At 43.4% G+C, this 19,348-nt stretch overlaps 1 protein-coding gene across 3 annotated transcripts in view; it reads left to right on the top strand.

Annotated features, from left to right (window-relative positions):
• Positions 1-19,348, top strand: part of DCLK1 (doublecortin like kinase 1) — a 334,804-nt gene that overhangs the window by 274,080 nt on the left and 41,376 nt on the right. For all 3 annotated transcript variants that reach the window (XM_028497940.2, XM_028497941.1, XM_024125852.3), the window contains exons 8-11: positions 1,179-1,287; positions 8,306-8,363; positions 8,873-8,992; positions 12,449-12,595. In XM_028497940.2, coding sequence (XP_028353741.1) covers positions 1,179-1,287; positions 8,306-8,363; positions 8,873-8,992; positions 12,449-12,595 — 434 coding nt within the window. The remainder of the gene's footprint in view (positions 1-1,178; positions 1,288-8,305; positions 8,364-8,872; positions 8,993-12,448; positions 12,596-19,348) is intronic.

Raw genomic sequence — 19,348 nt, 5'->3', positions numbered from 1 at the left:
AGAAATTTCCTCCACTCTAGAATCCAGAGTGGTGCAGATTGGAAATGATCACAAAACCAGAATAAGTAAGGGTCCTAAAGCGTAGATGTCTGCTGATTGTGAGTTTCCATTTCCCGTTCCCCAACCCTGCAGACTAAACTCAATGAGAACACGGAAATCACCAAGAAAGCCCATTTGCCACCTACGGTTTTAATTTTATTTTGAGAAGAAATGTTTAGTCTCAGTTTATGATTAAAGGTCAGAAAAGGAGCACATTTAGAAAGCACACTAGGCTTCCATCACATTTTGTATTCAGGTTGCCTGAGGGAAAGCCAGGATTTATAACTTTAAAGCATGTAAATTTTAGAGCCCAGCTATAAAAGGCTTTTTATACCCCTAAGATGTTAAAGGTTATCCTCTATATTTATGTGACCTAAGTGTGGCTTATTTAGTTTTATGGCCTTAGATATTTAAAGCATTATTAGGCATTTGTAAAATATTTCAAAATGCATTTTAAGGGGGAAAATGCGTTGTGTTAGTGGCACTAACATAATTGAAACTACAAAACTGTTCTGTTCACAGACATAATAGATATTTTGCAGTTTTAGCTCAACATCTGCTGCTCAGGTTGCTGGTGAGAAATTTGTCTAAAATCTGCTCATTGATACTGGGGAGGGGTGGCAGTCAGTGCTTAGTTCATAAGGAATTTTACGGAGGTCTCTATTTCAGGATGCAGTAAAGCTAAGTGTCCAAACAGCAGGCATTTTTCATGCTTGTACAATGTCAGGCAGCCCAGAGTCCCTTACGAACTGCGTTTTCCTCCCTACCTAGGAATGTCATTTCTCTGGACACCATGGGTATGCGGTAAACGCTATTGATCAAATTGGCATGAAATGAAAAGTGAAACTTCCTCCTCAGAATCCCCACTGCAGCAGAAAGCATAAGTTGCTCTTACCTAGGTGGCAGTGGACCCCATACATTTTACGTTTCCTTTTAGTTTATCATTCGTCTTAGTAATAACGGTTGATGATGCAATGTCGGCAAGGAGGTGGGAGTCGGGGACTGGCCTCTCTATACAGAAAATGACATATTGACGCTGAATCAGTTCCAGTCTATTAGATGATACTTCTAAACGTCTCTTTTGTGCAACATCTGTGTTCCCTTTTCAACCAATAAAAACATACTAATGATTCTTTCAGAAGTGCTGGAGGAAGGCTTCCAGATTCCAGCCACAATAACAGAACGATATAAAGTCGGAAGGACAATAGGAGATGGAAATTTTGCTGTTGTCAAGGAATGTGTAGAAAGGTGAGAAGGATATCATTTGCATTGAGCTTTAAAGGAAGCACTTGGCGTTATGTTTTCCAAGACAGCGTCTTTATTTGCGGTCTGTGGCACATATGGAATAGGTTAATGTCTCAACTCCAGATGTAAAAAATATTTAGAAGAAAGAAAAGCCCATCTAACAGCAGATTTGAAAAACGTCGTGATTCCTGGGGACGGTCTATAAATTAAGGACTTTGATTTTTTCTTTTTTAACGTACTCAGCAAAACTTTGCCAGAGCCTTCAGGTAAGTCCTTTTATTTTGTTAAAAAAACCAACCAACAAACAGAAAGAACTATTGAATAGTTTTTTCAGCACATTTTTGAGACATTTTGCAAAGGTCAGAACATTCTTATATGGGTTGTCTATCTCTAACTTATAACTTTCATAAAATTAAATACAGTAACATCAAGAAACTTCAACATGTATCTGTTCTGATCCTGACAAAAACAGCATTTAATGCATTAAAATGTTTTAAAATGAATGAGCTAGGCGCTCTTGTGGGCCAAAGGGAAGGACTTAGAGTGAAAGGTTTATCCCTGGGACCTTGATACCTAGTCAAGGACAGTAGCTGGGGCTACTAGTTGGAGAAGTGACGAGTAATAGTCATAGCCCAGATCAAGCCCGCCTCAAACCCTAAGCCCAGCATGAGATTTGGAGTTCGTTTCTCCAGGGGGACCCGGCCAGCCAGCGACTTCCTCTCAGGGCTGCTGAGCAGAGTGCCAGGAAGCCGGGGGCACCCACCTGGTTCCTTCAGGGAGTGTGTCCGCTGGCTTCCCGGGGGCCGGTCTGGGGTGAGCACCTTCCCCATTGCTCTTCTCTGCTCCCCTTCCCCCGGCTCCCTGGGAGAGGGCCCTGTGTGCTGCCCGAGTTCTCAGCGCTGTATGGAAGGAATGCTCTAAGCTCCACCTCCACTCAGAGAGGATGTCTCAGACTAGAGGCTCTGTCTGTAAGACCCAGAACTTATTTTTCTCCAAGTCCTTTGACTTAGAAATGAAGATCCATGCCACATTAGAGCTGGACGTCTGCCCAGGGCCTCAGACACCGTGAGGGTCCTGAGTTTGGCCAGTGTCCGCTGATTTGCTTCCCTTCACCCTTTGCCCGACTAAGGTAGTGGAGCCCTCCTTAGGCTCCCCTGGAGCAGTGGGTCTCACGCTTCGCCCCACTCACCGTACCAGCTGGGCCAAGCCATTCCCGAGGACGGTGACAGCGACCCCCTCGAGCAGCCGCTGTGTGTCGGGGACGGGCATGAGTGACAGGCAGCTTGAAAAGTCCTTTTGCTGGTCCTGCGAGCCCCGCTTTCCCCCTCTCCCCCTCGTTCCCCCACTCCCACCATGAAGCCTGACCATGTGTTGCCTGACGGCGAGATATAGAAATTTTCCCATTCCTTTCCTGGGCCTCACCCCTCCTCAGACAGGAGCAGCCACTGTCTACTGAGCATAAACTATATACAAGGCCCTTAACTTACGATACTTCGTTTAATTATCATCATAATCCCATAGTTATGGGATGATTATATATAATCCCAAACTGTTTCCATCTCCTATAAAGAACGCCTGGAGAAGCTAGATGCCCAAGTAAGTAAGTCCTCAGCTAGTAAGTACTTAGCAAGGCATGGATTCAAGTTCAGCTCCAAAACCCACGCCTTTGGACCACTCTGCACCAGTGCCTCCTGCCTCAGACCAGGGGTCTTCCGTAAGAAAGGGGCTTCGCTGAGCCAAAGTCACACACAACACGTGTCCCTGTACAAAGAAGACAGCAGTTAAATCGGGAAAGCCATCCCCAAAGTAATGGGTGGAGGTGTGTGTGCGTTTATATAATTTTATATTTCATTTATACTTTTACTGATAGCAACCCCAGCCCTTTTAAACTTAAATTTCCCCTGCAGCAGAAAACCCCGTGTCTAGCAGACCCTCGTGCCCTTACCCCGCGGCGCCTGGTCCCTTGCCCGGGTGCGTCAGCTGCTGAGTCTGGAGTGGCGGCCATGTGCTCGTCCGTGGATCACGATAGCACCTGAGTCCCGCAGTCCTGGTCTTCCCATGATAGAAATTTATCACTTCTCCATCCTGAATTAATTTCTTTCTTTCTGGTTTGGATTGTGCTCGTGCTGCATGAGTTCACATCTTGGGTCTCATACGAATCGTCAGAGTCTAAACAGCAGATTTGCTCCCCAAAAGTGTTAGTATTCCGTCCCCGCTGAACAAGGACATATGGCATCTGCCCTCTCTCCCCAGAGGTATCATGAAACAATCTTTTAATATTTTCCAGAGGGCCAGGAAAATAAAAGGGAACTAAGAATGTTTTGAATGGCACACATTGCTTGCGGGGGTACATTCTGTCATATTTTAAAGGAGGAATATGTATTAAAAAGAGCAAGTACGCCTCTCCTCCGTTAATAATATGCTGTCACAGGGAAGGTTTTCCTGCAATAATGGATGCAGTAACGTTGCCGCAGAGGCCGTCCCTCCCCTGGTCCCGTGCCAGCGCATCCCGTCGTAGGGGATGCCAGGTCTGTTTCAATTTCTGCCCGTCTCCCCATAGCAGTCTCGAGTGGCCTCAGGAGCCCTGAGGACAAGCTAAAGGGTGTTGGTGGACTTTGGAAGCTCTTTTGTGGAGCCTTTCGAAGCCCCAAAGAAAACTCAAGAAGCTGAAAAGCACTAAGAAGAGGTCCGAGCACGGGCAGAGAGCTCACAATGAGATGCCTTTCATCCCTGGCTTCCTGGCTCCGTGTGGACTAATTACCGTTCAAGCCACGGGTACCAGTGATGCGATCGTGAGCAGGGACGGTGTCTCAGGTGGCTCCTGGCCCTCCTCCCCACCTGCACTGCTTGCACGTTTTGGCACCGTAGGCATCAGAACTGGATTAAAATTCTAGCTGCTCGTGATTCCCTCTTTCTGTCCTCCACCTGTAAACCCAAAGAGCTAGACAACAAAAGCGCTGGCAATGAAGGTGGGCAGGCCCAAACCCACCCGAACGAGCTGAGACTTTAGTGTCAGAAACATGGGTTGCGTCCACCTAGAAAATCTTCAGAATTTTCAAGAACCGGGTACCTATAGTTGGAAAGCATTTCCTTCTGAAGTGGGATTTGGAGGATGAATCAGCGTGAAGAACGTTAAGTATCTCTCAGCTACCTGACAGCGTTCTTTCCTCTTTCCTCCTAAAGATGCTCTGGCACCTGATAGCCATAGGGCCCAAGTTCAAATTCAACATAAAACTCTACTCTGAAGATGTTTGACAAGACACTCTGGGATGCCTCAGTTTTCTGCTTTACAGAGGAGGCTGAGATTTAGCTTTATTATGATTACTTGGTAAACAAAGGGTGCTGTTTACCAACCCCTCTTTCCTGGGGGAGGGGGTCTTTCTGTCACTGTCCTAACTGCCACCAGCCTCTGGAGTTTTCACAGCTCCACCAACATGTTTGGAGCCCCTGCTAGTTGAGGCCTATGCTGGGCCATTTCCAGGGCTACAAAGAGAGTCAAGACAGGGCCCCTTTGCTTGAGAACCTGACACATAAGCAAAGGATTGCCTTGAAATTCAGTAAATGCTATGTCAGAGGAACACCTGGGAAGCCACATTTCCTCTTCCACATGATCTTTATAAAAATCTTCAAAACAGAGCAAACAACCAAAAGCACGTTGGTCCGGAGCACCCTTTTCATAAACATTCTGCTGCCCTCCAGGGCTGAGGGAAAGGGTGAGAAGAAGACTGCCCCAGGGCTGAGAATCATTAAGTTAAACAAGACAGCTTTCTCCAAACCATTTTTAGTACAAACCTGAAAAAGTAGATTTAGTTCAAGTTTGTAAAATTCAGACATTTCTCCCTAGTAGTTCGAGCTCTAGCCTTGGGTCAAACTTACTAGGAAAGGGACTTTACAAATTGAGTTCCTGGAGACGAGGAGGAAAACAAAGCTTGTTCTGCTGTTGCCGCTTTGGCTGTGGCATTTGAGGTTTCTGTAATTTCATAAAAGGTCAAGAATATAATTTCAGGAGCATAAAGCAAATGGCCTGGATGTTCCACAGCAATCCAGGTGTCTTCTCTCCTTCTCGACACACGGACCTGTAGACTCCTTGAGGTCAAAGACCAGGTCTCCATCACCTCTGTAGCCACCAAAGAACCATGCTCGTTACTGCTTGCTCAATGATTACCTGGGGGCAGTGGCCCTCAGAGCTTAGGGTGGGGAGGAAGGCAGATATTTTATTTGAGGTTTTATTTCTTGCCAAATGTTTTCATTTACCAACTTCAAGCAAGCGGTGAAGTTTTTATTCTTATGGTGTACCTTTAGTCCGAGCACCTCTTTTTAGTCTCATTTTCCAGATTCAGCTACTTTCCTATAAACATGCACTTCTAGTAATTAAGGATTTTATTGTAACTTTATAGTTCTGTCCTCAAGGAATCCAGAAAGAAACCTTTCGGTATTAATTTTGGTGGTCCTCCACAGGGCTCACTGTCTGATACAAAATATGGGTAAATCTAATTGAGTGTTTAACCCTATTTTGCAAGGTTCTGGGTAGTCAACCCACGAGGTCCTTTTTCCTAGTAAGCTCTAGGGCCACTGCAGCCCAGGTTTGCCTGCATTTTCCCCTCAGCTGTAGGCTTAGCATCATCTAACCTGATTGTTTGGTGTCCTGGAAGCCAATACACCCTCTCGCTCCCTGGGGATTCTGTTCCTTGTCTATCCGGCTGTAGAGGAGGATTTTCAGCCTTCCTGGGTCCCACACCAGCTCTTTGCTTTGAGTGTAGCAAAGCTGAAATGTTACTCATTCTAGGGAAACAGAGGATCGACTGGTAACCATGGGGAGGACAAAGCCAAGAAATTCCTTGATCTTCTGACCAGCACCATCCCATCCATATCCATCCCCTTTGTGGAGGCTCTGAATCCAAGTGTCGGCTCCATTCTAGCTCGCTGTTCCTGCCTGGGACTGCTGGCTTTTATCAAAGCTGTCAGACCCAGAGTCCAGATTCCCTGCCATCAAAGGAAACATCTTAAACTAGATAGGAAATTGCTCATGTATTCCAGTCTTAGATTTGCTTTGTCCTAACTTTTAGTGATTCACGAAAAGCGGAATCCAGAAACACTTCAGCTTTTAGTTTTCCTCTTGATTAAATATTTTCAAATTTGCAAACAGACTCTTCAGAAGCCTCTTAAGAAGAGTTACTGAGGGCTTCCCTGGTGGCGCAGTGGTTGGGAGTCCGCCTGCCGATGCAGGGGAACCGGGTTCGCGCCCCAGTCTGGGAGGATCCCGCATGCCGCGGAGCGGGTTCTGTGATGCGACGGTTCCCCTCGTAGATGAGTAATTTCACGTTCTCATTTATCTGTTTGCACGTACATTTTAAATTTCTAATGGGAAGTATTTTGTTGGCCCTCTAAGTGAAGTGCTTTTTCTCCACACCCCCATCCCATAGTACACACAACAGCCTTGCTGAAGGTCTGGCGTTTATGTGGGGTTATCTAGCACCCCAAGCCCTGCATTTAGCCAAGGCTGACTCAGGCTTCCTCCATCATGTTCTCTGCCCACACGGGGGCCTGAAGAATCAACAGAGGCATACTTGGGGCTCTCAGTCCATTTCTTCACGAGGCTGAGGCAATTCGGGTTGCTCTGGGTACCCTGCACCCGGGCAGGGGAGCCACCCTGAGGCAGAGGGGTTTAACCTCCTCGCATCCGAACCACAGCGCTCTCTAGTGGAGAAAATCAGCTTCAAAATGGTTGTTTCCATCTAGTTTCGTTCATCAGATACAATTGTAACAGCTTGGTCAATGTTTATTGTTTTCCCGCAGGCTAGTACCCTGAAGGTCCTGGAGGTGTAGTGGAAGAAGTATTTTTAGAAGTAAATGGCATGAATGGTTTCTAAGATGCCCTTGAAACACGCTGTTAATATCTGGCCTCATGATTTGTTTGGAGACTCATCACTCTCTTGTTCTTGCCATAATGTACAACCAGGAAATTCTCCATACTGAAAATTTTAAAACCCTATTTTAAAATGTTGTTCTTGATCACCTTCACTCCCGTTATATTCATTTGGACCCCTAAAATTGGCCTTTATCTGTAGGTGACGGCGAGACTCTCTTGGTTTCCCCAGCAGATATGAAATGGCAGTGCTTGTGAAGTAGAGGTTTCTGATGATTATTAAGTATGCGTTGTGTCCTTTGACGGTAGACCTGTTGTGGTGGGCACTACAGTGTCTCGGAAGTGGTAACACAAGTGAGGAAGCTGTTTCAAGCTGCAATGTGACTAAGCCCTCCTTCCCACACCCACCACGGAGGAGGGCCAGCGTTGGCTGGGCTGCATGCGAAGCAGAGACCCCAAGGGCTCAAAGTTCTGATGTTAGTGCTGCCGTGAGGCTTTGGCAAAGCGAGTTTATTTTCATTGTCACCTCCATTTCACTTCTATCAGATGAGACAGCGATGAAAGGCCCAGGAGGTCACGGGATGCTCAGTTAATGGCTGCATCCCTTTCTGTATTCATTGAGCGCCTCATCCACTAGTTCTCCAGCGGAACGCACAGGAGTGCAGACAACCCAAGTCTAAAGCGTGTGAACTGCTTCCTGAGAGTTGTCAGTGTGGCCGTGAGAGCCATTCAGAAAACTGTCACAGCTGCACTTTACTTCGTGGAGAGAGAACTTCAAGAGAGACTGGGAAGAAGAGGGGCAGGAACTCACATCTTCTCCACATCCTGACCACTTCAGAGGGAGGGGCAGAGCACAGCCACCTTGCAGGGGGAGTTAGGCACGGGACTGGCAATGGCAGCAGTTTTATGACAAGTGTGACAGTGTTAGCAGTTTGTGAATGTTTCTGTGCTAGCATGTTCGTTGTCCTTACACTTGGTCAGCCCCTTAAAGTTCACTTATTTCTTTTAAAAAAGGAAAAGAGAAATTGTTTACAAAATAGTTACACCACAATGCAAGATCAGTGTGGTAAGAAATGAATCCTTAACAGGATGATTCAACGGATCTGAAATTAAGTTGTTTTTGTTTTTTTTTTTAAAAAAACTTTCTCTTTGCAGGTCGACTGCTAGGGAGTATGCTCTGAAAATTATCAAGAAAAGCAAGTGTCGAGGCAAAGTATGTATAAGGTTTATTCTTATGAAAATACAGTGTTTTGGAGGCAGAACGAAACGCAAAGATGAGCTCCCGAATGAACGTCAGTTTACGCTGGTAGTTGTGTTTTGGTGGAACAGAATGTTATATACGTATTAGGATATAACTCTATTCTATAAATATTCCTGGAATAAAAGTTAGTCGGAATGATTGGATGTTATTTCTGTTCCTTCTCTGTGTTTGCCTGTTTGCTTACTTCTTCTATGGCTTTTGTGATCTAAGTTTCATTGCATCCTTCTATATGCAGTTATACTTAACATGGTAGGTTCTGAAATTACAAGCATCTTCTAAGGACCTTCAACATCTCTTGGCAATGCTAGGCTATGTGAATATCAGAATTCAAGACAGACTCCTTATATTTTACCCAAAATACATCTCCCTTGATCTTCAGATAGTATAGTTTTGTTCATTCGCGTTAGCTCCTCATGTCTTTTGATGTGTATCTTGATTAAGGTAACTTCTGCCTTGAACAGGAGCACATGATCCAGAACGAGGTGTCTATTTTAAGAAGAGTGAAACATCCCAATATCGTTCTTCTGATCGAAGAGATGGATGTACCAACTGAGCTGTATCTTGTCATGGAATTAGTAAAGGTGTGTATTTTGGAAAAAGAGATAAACCTGTACAAGGCACCCCACTCTTCTATATAATAGAGCTCTCTCCTTTATTTCCTCCCACCAACATCCAGTCTCTGATTTCTGTGCATTGGCATGATGGTTAAGAGTATTAGCACTAGAATTATACTCTAAAGTTCAAGTCCCAGCCTTGGCCTGAATAGCTCCCTGATCTTAGGCATACCTCCCTGTACCTCGGTCCTCTCCTATGTAAAATGAGAATAATAATCGCTAGGAATAAAAATGGCTAGGAATGTTACTGTGAGGGTAAGAGGGGTGTCTTTCACCAGCTTCTGTGACACAGAAAGTATTAGATGCCAATACAGTTGTTGTTATTGTTGTAGTAGAAGTTGTTCACTTTTCCAGGAACTATATCCGGAAGTATCATTATTGTAAGAGCGAGCTTTAAACTCTGAGACACACCACGACAGACAAAGAGCACCGTCTTAATGCGAATGGTCTACCGCCTTTCGCTGAAGGTTACAATCCCATCCTGTCACAGAAAATTAAGTTTTTATTCTACTCAATCATGGAATGTGGGAATGGCCAAATGTTGACGATGGTTGAGTCTAGGTGAAAGGCAACCCCCTTGTTCCCTCTACTTCCATACTTGAAATTTTCTTAATTAGAAGCTTTAAAAAATCGAATGTTTCCTTTTCATGAAGTCGTAGTTTTCTCCAGCCTTTTCTATTATGTTACTCTAACTGAAGTCGTAAGTCATTTCTTCTTTGGCTGTAAAGTGATATGTTAGTCACGTCGTTTTCTCCATCAGCGGGGTGCCAGTGAGCAGCCAGGGCTACAGGAACCCTGTTTAGAATCGCTCACCTGAGCTGGTGGTGGGAGCCAGTACCCTGGAATGTGGGGTTTCCTTTTGTAAAGATTTAAGACCAGGCAAGCATCTAATCAACTGATCTGTTACTATATAGGAGAATGTTCGTTCTAGGGCCTGTAAACTTTCATTATTCAGACTTTCTTTGCTTTACATCTGTTGGCCTTTTTTAAACTTAGTGGTTATTTATGTTTATAGATGAAGCCTGTTCTTTTTCTACTTCAAGTTAAGATGTGTTTCTCTGAGGGTGAGGGCTTTTTTGTTTGTAGTAACACAGGTTACTGTCACGTTTGAGAATAAGGGAGATAAAAATGCTAACCGTGTGTTCCAACAAAGAAAGGTCAGTTTCATTTATTCAGAAGATTTTCGTGTTGGCACTTAATGACCAAATATAGTTTGGTCATTACCAACATTGTCCATTAAGAGCCTCTGTGAATTCTCTCTGGGTGACCAGGATAGCCTAACAAGGCCGGACTGTGTCTGCGACGTCCGGCACTGGGACTCCTCAGTTGAGCCACTATATCGTACCTTTACATTTAGTCTGAGCGAGATCCACCGTGAGGCCAGGTCTGAAAGCATCCCGAGAAGTGAAGGCCAACCCCAGGCCTGACCTGAAAGTCTCCCACGACATCCCCCCTGAGGAATTCCGCTTGGCCTGTGCTTGTCAAACCCTGAGAGGCCAGCAGGATGCCCAGGAGGGCCTGAAGCTGTAGGATAAATGAGGCCTGTGTTCCAGAAAACAGTGCAGTGACAGTTCTTCAGAGTGAAATTCCATAATTACCAGGAGCGGGACTTTAGACTGCTGGCTGCAGACGTAAACACGTGCACACTGCTTGTGTGTTCAGAGGAAGGGAGGCCTGCGGACGGGGTGGCCCTGGGGCCCGTTCCTAAGGGATCATCAGGAGTGAGAAAGACAAGGGAGTAGAGGGGACACTCCAGGAAGCGGCGCTACCGAGGACGGGTGTGGAGTGAGGAGGGAGCCTGACCTGTTCGGGTGACCAGGGAAGACATACCCTACCTGGAGCATAAGCGTAACTGTCTAGGTAGAGGCAGGAGAGGAGCGTAAGCAAGCTGGAACGAAGGCTGGGGGCAGAGCTGGGGGAGCCGTGGGCAAGGAACGCTGATTTCATGACAAGGGAAAGAAACGTCGAGCGGGAAGGTGGCAGTCCGTGCACACAGTGCTTTGGGTAAAGGGCCGGGGGATGGCCCCGAAGGCTGTGTCAGAGGCAGGCCTTAAAGGGAGGACTCCTGGGATCTGTTGACTGATTTGCTGAGGGTGAAGAAGAAATGAGATTACAGGCTGCCTGGAGCCCAGATAACCAGGACGATGGTGGAGGCTTGGCAGGGTCACCCCACACGGCCCTACACAGGGTCCGGAGTGCTGTTCACGCGAACCACAGTGAAAACCCCACCTCCCGAGGTGGCGTGGAAACAACCGCCAACCCGCACGTAGCAGCCTTGCCTTTGCGAGAGACAGAATGTTGAGAGGGAACGTGTTCATTTGGAAAAAAATGTATGTATGTGCTTCGCTTGGGAACTGCTGCGGCTGGAGGGTCAGTGGGAGACACTCCCTTCACCTGAGCAGAGATTATAGAGTCACAGAGGGCCAGGTCAGGATTTGAAAATTGTCAGCCTACAAGTGCTCTATTTTGCGTTTGCTATTGAGAAAGAAAAATTAAATCCCTTAGCCCATTAGGTAATAGATGAACACAGTCAGCCACTGGGCTCGGCTCTTTGGGACCTCGTGTGCAAGAAGGATGCACACATTGTCAGTAAATCAGACCCAACTTCGCTGAAAGCGTTTCAAATAAATGGATCTAAAATTGGAGCCTAAAATCTTTGTTTCACCAAATAACGATAAATTAGCCAGGAACAATGGAAACAAAAGTTCAGATGAATAATGGTACTAGAAAACTTTCTTTGAAATATCTCCACCCTCCTCCCTCTCTTTCTCTTTCATCTTTGGAGTGACAGTTTCTGGTCCTTTTCTCTGTTCTTACAAAGAAGCACATTATTGAAAAAGAAAACACTACACCCACTCCAAGAGACCTAAATCTAGAGAATGAAGTGTGTGTGTGTGTGTGTGTGTGTGTGTGTGACCTAAATCTAGAGAATGATGAGAAGTGTGTGTGTGTGTGCGCGCGTGTGTGTGGTGTGTTAATTTCACAAGGCAGCAGAACATTTTGTTAAGGGTGCAGTTTGCAGTGTTACCTGTTTCTCATTTTGGGAGATTTGGGATTATGAGTTTGACCTTCTGCTGGCAGTTGGCGTGAGGCAGGTAGCACATGCCACCAGGATTCCCAGGTGTCACAAGGCCTCTGCCCTGGAGACCTGGCTCCGCTTCCCCTCCCTGGCTGGGAGTTTAAAGGCAGAGAATCCTCTCTCTTTCCTTTGAGCTCTGGAGGAAATGTCACTGGCTCTCACAGTGGGGAGAGAAATCACTATAAGGTCTCCGGGCCTTTGAGAGAGAGGTGGCAGGAAGAGCCCTCGGAACCCAGAGACCCTGAACGCCTCCTTCACTCCCTTTATAGTGTGTCAGGCGCCTCTCCAGGCAGCCCCATTGGATCATCTGTTAATGTGCTTCTCCTCGTGCTGTTCTCTCTCAGGGAGGAGACCTCTTCGATGCCATCACTTCCACTAACAAATACACTGAGCGAGACGCCAGCGGGATGCTGTACAACCTGGCCAGCGCCATCAAATACCTGCACAGCGTCAACATCGTCCACCGGGACATCAAGCCAGAGAATCTGCTGGTAAGAGAGATTCCAGGACGTCTTGAGTTCCAAGCATTCATGAGTGAATATGAACATTCCTCTCTTTTTTTCTTTTCCATTTTCTTTAAAAAAAAAAAAAATGACCCTAAAGGCTGTTTTCCAGCTGGCCTTCAATAACTAGCTGGAAACTAGTCTTTTAAGTTGATCTGTCAGGGTTAGTGTACCATTAGGAGCATTTAATTTATTAGCAAATAAAAACCCGAGGCAGGGGGACAGGAACAGAGCTCAGCAAGTCTAGGGCTACGGTTAAGACCATGGGCCAGGCCAGCCATGAGGAGCGTTGACACTTACATTATTTATCAACAGCACTTTTGTGTTAGAAAGCTTCTACTTGGAGAAAAAAAAAAAGATGGAAGCCTTTTTAGATTTTGTCTCCCAATTTACATCCTAATAATCTGATCTAAGAGCTAAGAGAATAAATCATTGTGAGTTTTCAAGACACCAGCCCCTCAGCATAAAAATAACCATGATGAAGACAGATTTAAAGATCAGAGACATTTTGTCCTCCCTTTAGGCCTGTTTGGTTTGCTTTCCATGAACTTCGTATCTCTGGGGAAACACTGAGAGTTCTCCATGCAAGCAAAGGAGGATGCCGTCCTAATTCCATTGTTAAGGGGACAGTATTGAAAGAATTCAGGAGACAGAGGCTGGGCATCGGGGAGCTATAACTAGTGAATGTGGGAGTATCATAAATTTTGTTGGCTATTCAGGGTGGAATTTTAATGAAATATATTCAGTTTCTCACCCCCACCCGAGATGCTAGTTCTTCTTTTACTTTCATTATCCAGCCCCAAGAGTCATGTATTATATGACTGTTAGTTTGGCCATCTCTTCAGAAATCTGGGAAATGAGGATTCTCTTTCTAAAGCAGTGTTTCTCCAACGGTGGTCCAAAGACGCCCTGCATCAGAGTTACTCCCAGATGCCTGTTAAAAATGTAAATCTCTGAGCTTCCCTGCAGCCCCACCAAATCAGAATCTGGTGACTGGTGACAGGGTGCGCATCTGCGTTGCAACCAGCTCCCCACGTGAGCTGGATGAACACTCAAGTTTAATGGCAGCTGAACAGCCCAACTCCCACCACCAATAAAGGCTGTTAAGACCTGCTGTTGTGGGACCACCTGTGCTCACCCCATGCTAAGGGCTTCACACTCGGTATTTCATTCCATCCTCACAACAGCCATACGGGGTAAGGTCTATTACTGTCCCATTTCACAGGTGAGGAAACGGGGCGCCTAGAAATTGAAAGACCCACTCGAGGTAATCACAGCTCTTAAGTGGAAGGGCCAAAGTCACAACCTATGTCCTACTCCAAGGCCCAAACTTTTAACCACTAGAGTACATAAAGCCATGAATTAGGGAGAGAGGTTTGCTCTGTGCCATGGACTGCGCCAGGGAACAGAGAGGCATATGCCTTCACGGAGGGGCATTCAGGTAGGAAAAGTAGGCATTCAAGAAATAAATACACAAGCAATTAGTTAATTGCAATTAAGTTAGTAATCTTGTAGCTACTGGCTCATGAAGGTGGTTGAGGTCAGATGATGGAGTTCTGACTTAATTGCCCCTCAAATTCCACATCTCCACAGTAGCCTAAACATTCTCTTCTGCACAGTGCCTTGTCTGCCCTCATTCTTCCTGTGTCCTGACTTATGTAGCATTGTCTCATGGGAACGGACTTACAACTGAGCCTTTGTTTAGAAACTTCTCTAAGCTCCGAAAATTCAGTGACTGAAAATTAACGTTTCGTTTTCCTTTCCGCTTTTGCAGTTCAGTTTTGTGTACCCATTGTTCAACCTGCTTTTCACCAGAGCACTGTTTCTATAAATGCCATAAATGGTTACCTAGTAGTGTGCTTTTACTAAAAAGACAACTTGCAGGATACTTTTTAAGTGCTGTGCTCATCTGAACATATTTTACTTTAAATTACCCAAAAAGAAAAAAAGTTCTCTCCCTTTTTCCTTGCTTTTCTAATTTAAGAATGTGAAAAATGTATATATGCACATATATATGTGTGTACACATGTATATAGACAAACACAAACACACCATTGCAGTCATTCATAATGCAGGTTTAAAAAATATATATGAAAAACTAAAGAAATTCTGCTTCTCCAGTAATTTTTTTCTATAGGAGAGTGGTAAGGATTGGTGAGGTTTGCAGGGATAAATCCACTATAGGATAAAATAGGTAGAAGAATAGAATAATTTTAACAAAATTAGAATGACATCACTAATTGCACTTGAGACTTCTATTAACGTCATATTCTGTTGACCTTTATGTGGAAATAAGAGAGAATTGTCATGGGAAGCACCAAATCACATACTCAGTATTTATAGTCAGATGGACAAAAGTTCAAAGCCAAGGGCTTCACACTTCCAGTGTCTAGTCTTCTGACCTTGAACAAGATACTTAACTTCTTTGAGCCTCCTTTAAGGGGACTGTATGAAGATAAAGAGATACCAAGGGACTATTAGTTCCCTTCTTTTTTATTCCCCTATTATTTGTAATAAAAATTAAATTATCCCTAAAAATAAAACTGTTTAACAGTACAATGTTACGTTGTAACAATCATTTTTCATCTTTTTTGACATTGCTTTTAAAATGTTACTGTCTTCCCAGGAATGGATTTGCCATCTCCTGGCAGAATGTACAGCTAGAGACTATTTTTGGAAAAATGCTATAATAAATTTAATGCAGAGAGTTTCAATCCATTTTCTAACTACTGGGAAACTGAAAGAAATAAAAAAGGCCTCACTGCGCACTTTGCATTACTGTTTTATTAAGAGACCTCAAAAAACCCCTAAATTGTTAGACTGCCGATAAATTTTTGCTAATTATGTGTTTAATGTTTGTTATAAGTAGCAAAGAATTATTTATAAATGTAGACATTTCAGCTATAGATTTCATTTTATATAGCATCATTGCATATGCAGAACTTTTAGAATTTTTTATTTTTAATTCTTATAGAACAATATACAAATATCGTAGCTTGGTCTTAAGGATCTATATTAATCATATGGATGATTTATTCAAGTCTAAGTATTTGATCAAGTCAAAGCATTTTAATGAGAAAATTTGACTTACAGTGATGTTTCCAGCTACATTTTAGGCAAAACTGGGAACTGACCCAATAGGAATAGCTCTTCTAATTTTATTATTGCATTGTTACTAAGGGTTTTTTTTTTTTAAATAAGTTAATCATGCCATTGATTTTACGTGATCCTTTCTGCTTTAATCATCAGGCCTGGTGCTTAGTGATCGTATGGATGAGTGACAGGTGAATGAGAGGGTGGATTAGATAAGAGAGAGAGCGAATGGTGATACTTCACATAATAGAGGACAGACCCACCGTGACAAGCCCTAGTCATTTCTCAATTCATCTATTACGTTGAAGACTTATGTTGGCCGCAGACTAAAACTCTCTGAGTAGGGGGAGAGATTACAGTGCTTCCCCAGCTGCACTTATGCATGGAACCATTTTGTGTGTGTGGGGGGCGGGGGGTGCGAGTGCCATGATAGTTTATGACAAAAAGGAACCTTTTGCTTTAAAAAAAAAGAACAAAACCCATAAATTGTCTGAGATCAACCGCTTTCAGTTTACATGAGTTACCACTAGATGGCAAGCTTGTACCCTTGGCAGCAAAAATCAGTAGCAGCCTGTTTTTTGCACGGAGCTGGGAGGGTCTTTTTAAAATGTGTATTCAGATGCCTCCTTCTTAGGAAAATTAAATTCTTTATGGCAAAAAAATAACTTACATCACTAGTTTTTATTAGATTCCAGAAATAAACACAGTAATTTTCTTGAGATATAAAAATTTCTGTTCAAAAACCTTTTTGCTTCCAAACTCCTTAATACCGTCCGGGAGAAAGCAGTTTCTCAGGGTTACTGCTTCTCTTGGTCAGAAATCTTCTTTTAGCAACTCTCTGTCGAGGTGTTTGTGCCTGTTCCTCACTGCCCATCAAAATGGCATGTGCAGCTGATGACCCTCATTTTCATGAAATGGGTTGAATCTAGTAATAACTTAGCTTGTTTTCCCCCGAGTGATGACCATAGGTTGTGCTCCAGTTCTTCTTAGTTTCCACTTCAAACCAACACTGAGCTCACCAGATAATGGATTTCCTTCTGCCTTAATCCCATGACGCTTAATCCCCAGATAAACCCATTTTGTGACAGGATCACTAACTACGCTGTTAGATAAGGCCAGTGCCACAGATGGACCACTAGAGGTTGTAAACAAAAACACAGTTGAGTATATTTGTGGCCAGTCCACTGAATGATGAACTTGAGCCACCAGAGTGCTGATGAACGGACTGGGGATCCCCCTAAGGAGGGAGCTGTGGATCTCACAGGAGTCTGTCACTAGCTCCGCCCTAATCAGCATTGCCAGTGAGCCGAGATGAAGATGTATTCTATATATCAAAGGACAGACTTGAGATCCAAAACTATCTTTGGCTCCATAAAGGCCCCAAATCAGTAAGGTGAAATTTAACAAGAGATAAACATAAATCTCTACAGACTAAGTTGGTTTCGGTATAGTTGTTTTAAGGACCATTGCAGAAAAACGGTGATGGGAAAATTGGGCCCAGTTTAAAGGCTATTCACTGACCATAAGTTCACTGTGAGTCTTAGTGTAACATGACTGCCAAAAATACCAGCGTGCCCTTAGACTCCTTTCACTGAAAGAGTGTCACCATCCAGAGAGTCCCTGCCCTGCTTATACCACGTGACGCCAGGTGGGAGGGACCCGAACACATCATGTCAGGGGCCTGGGTTCAGCCCAGAGAAGGGACGGTGAAAGTGGAACAGCGCGGCTCTCATCAGAGGCTGCCAGATGTAAGACGGGAGGACATTTTTGTGCTGTGTATGTGAGCGCTAGACTCAAACTAAAGAGAAGACATTAATGACAGATTTGAGGTTGACATAAGGAAAAACTTTCTAACAATTACACCTGTTTGAAAAGTCAGTGGCTTATATTACAGGTCACTTGTAGTCATTAAAAATGTCCAAGCAGAAATGGAATGATCGTTTTTCATAGGTGTTTAGAAAAAAATTCCTTCTCTCTGAATTTGGTTAAAAGTTGAGGGAAAATAGAAGAAAAAGAACATTTTCCCCAAACATGATTTAATAGAATAATATGCCAGTTACTGTACTAAGCATTCACTGAGGGCCCTTCTCCAAGGATCTGTGATTCCATCCGGGGAAGAAGACAGGAAGTAAAAGTGTAGCGTGTCCCCGGGATTGATCAGCATCTCTCTGCTCCGCTAGCCATTTCTTCTGTCATTTAGGACTTGAGTATCATTCACTTCATTTTTTTTTTTTACATTTTTATTGGAGTATAATTGCTTTACAATGGTGTGTTCATTCACTTCATTTTAAAATGACATGGCCTTACTGGACTAGCAAAGATTAATAATAATGATATACTGGGTTGGCAAATTTATGAGGATACCAATCATCTCATATGAATCAGTGCAAGATTAACTTGATGGAACCTTTCTGAAAGGTAGTTTGGTAGTATGTAACTAAATCCTTAAATAATGTGCACCCTGTGACCAAGTAATTCTACTTCTAAAAATGTAACCTAAAGAAAAAATATCAGATATGTATACATACATAGGGATGGTCATCTTAGTGTTTTTTGGTATGGAAAGAAAAAACATATATATATAGAAACAACTTACATCAGGGCACTGATTTTTTAAATAATGACATGATATGGAGGCAGGCGGACATCCTGGTTAGAATCATGGACTTGGACATGCTCGAGCCTAAGTTCTGGCTCTGCCACTTATTAGCTGTGTAACATTTGTCAAGTTACGTAACATCTCTGATCCTCAATTTTTTTCTCTGCAAAATAGCAGTAATATTACTTAATGGTATTGTTGTGAAGATCAAATGCGATATAGAGCATGAAGTCCTAAACAGGAGGCCTGGCAGGGGCTCAGTAAGCAGCAGTGGTAGTAGTTTGGGGGATTATTATTATTATGGTGCATCCGTACGATGGAGTATCCAGCAGCCACTGAAAATCATGATGTAAATATATGCTTATTCACTTGGGCAAACATTCAGGATATATTGTCCAGTGAAAAAAAGAAAAAACAGGAAAGAGAGAGAAAGAAAGCTCTTGGAAGTTTATACCCCAAAGGTTAACAATGGTTATTTTTAGGTGTCAAGATTATGGGTGAGTTTAATTCCTTTCTTTCTGTAATTATCTGTCTTTTCTAATTTTCCTACAATGACATATTGGATATTACTTGTGTGACAAAAATGTAACAGTTTTTAAGAATTGCAGTGACATTGAGTTCCCACAATTTTAACAAAATCCTGGGATGTACAGTTACTACAGAATCCAGAATGTGCATGTTTTGTGCATCTCACTGCAGCTGCATAGAACTCCTTTCTAGATAGTTTCAAGACTGTTTTAAAGGAGGGATGAGAATCAGGTTTCCTGGAGTTTCTATTCACTTCTCCATCTTCCCAGATATCTCTAGGGTAACACTTTGAAAAGCTATTTTATTTTTTCTTCTAATGTTGTTGCCCCTCTTCTGACTTCTGTACAACTTTTATTATTATTATTTTATTATTTCATTTAATTCTTTGTTTCATAAAGGTTTTACATGTGGGTATAAAATGAATTTGGTTTTTTTTTTTTTTTTTTTTGAATTTGGTTCTTTTAAGAGTTACTTTTTTTTCCAGGAGGTTTAATTCGAAGTATGGAGACTATAAAGTGCAT

Source organism: Physeter macrocephalus, chromosome 13, assembly GCF_002837175.3.
Source record: "Physeter macrocephalus isolate SW-GA chromosome 13, ASM283717v5, whole genome shotgun sequence".
Classification (NCBI taxonomy): Eukaryota; Metazoa; Chordata; class Mammalia; order Artiodactyla; family Physeteridae; genus Physeter; species Physeter macrocephalus.
This window is presented reverse-complemented; position numbering and strand designations above follow the sequence as displayed.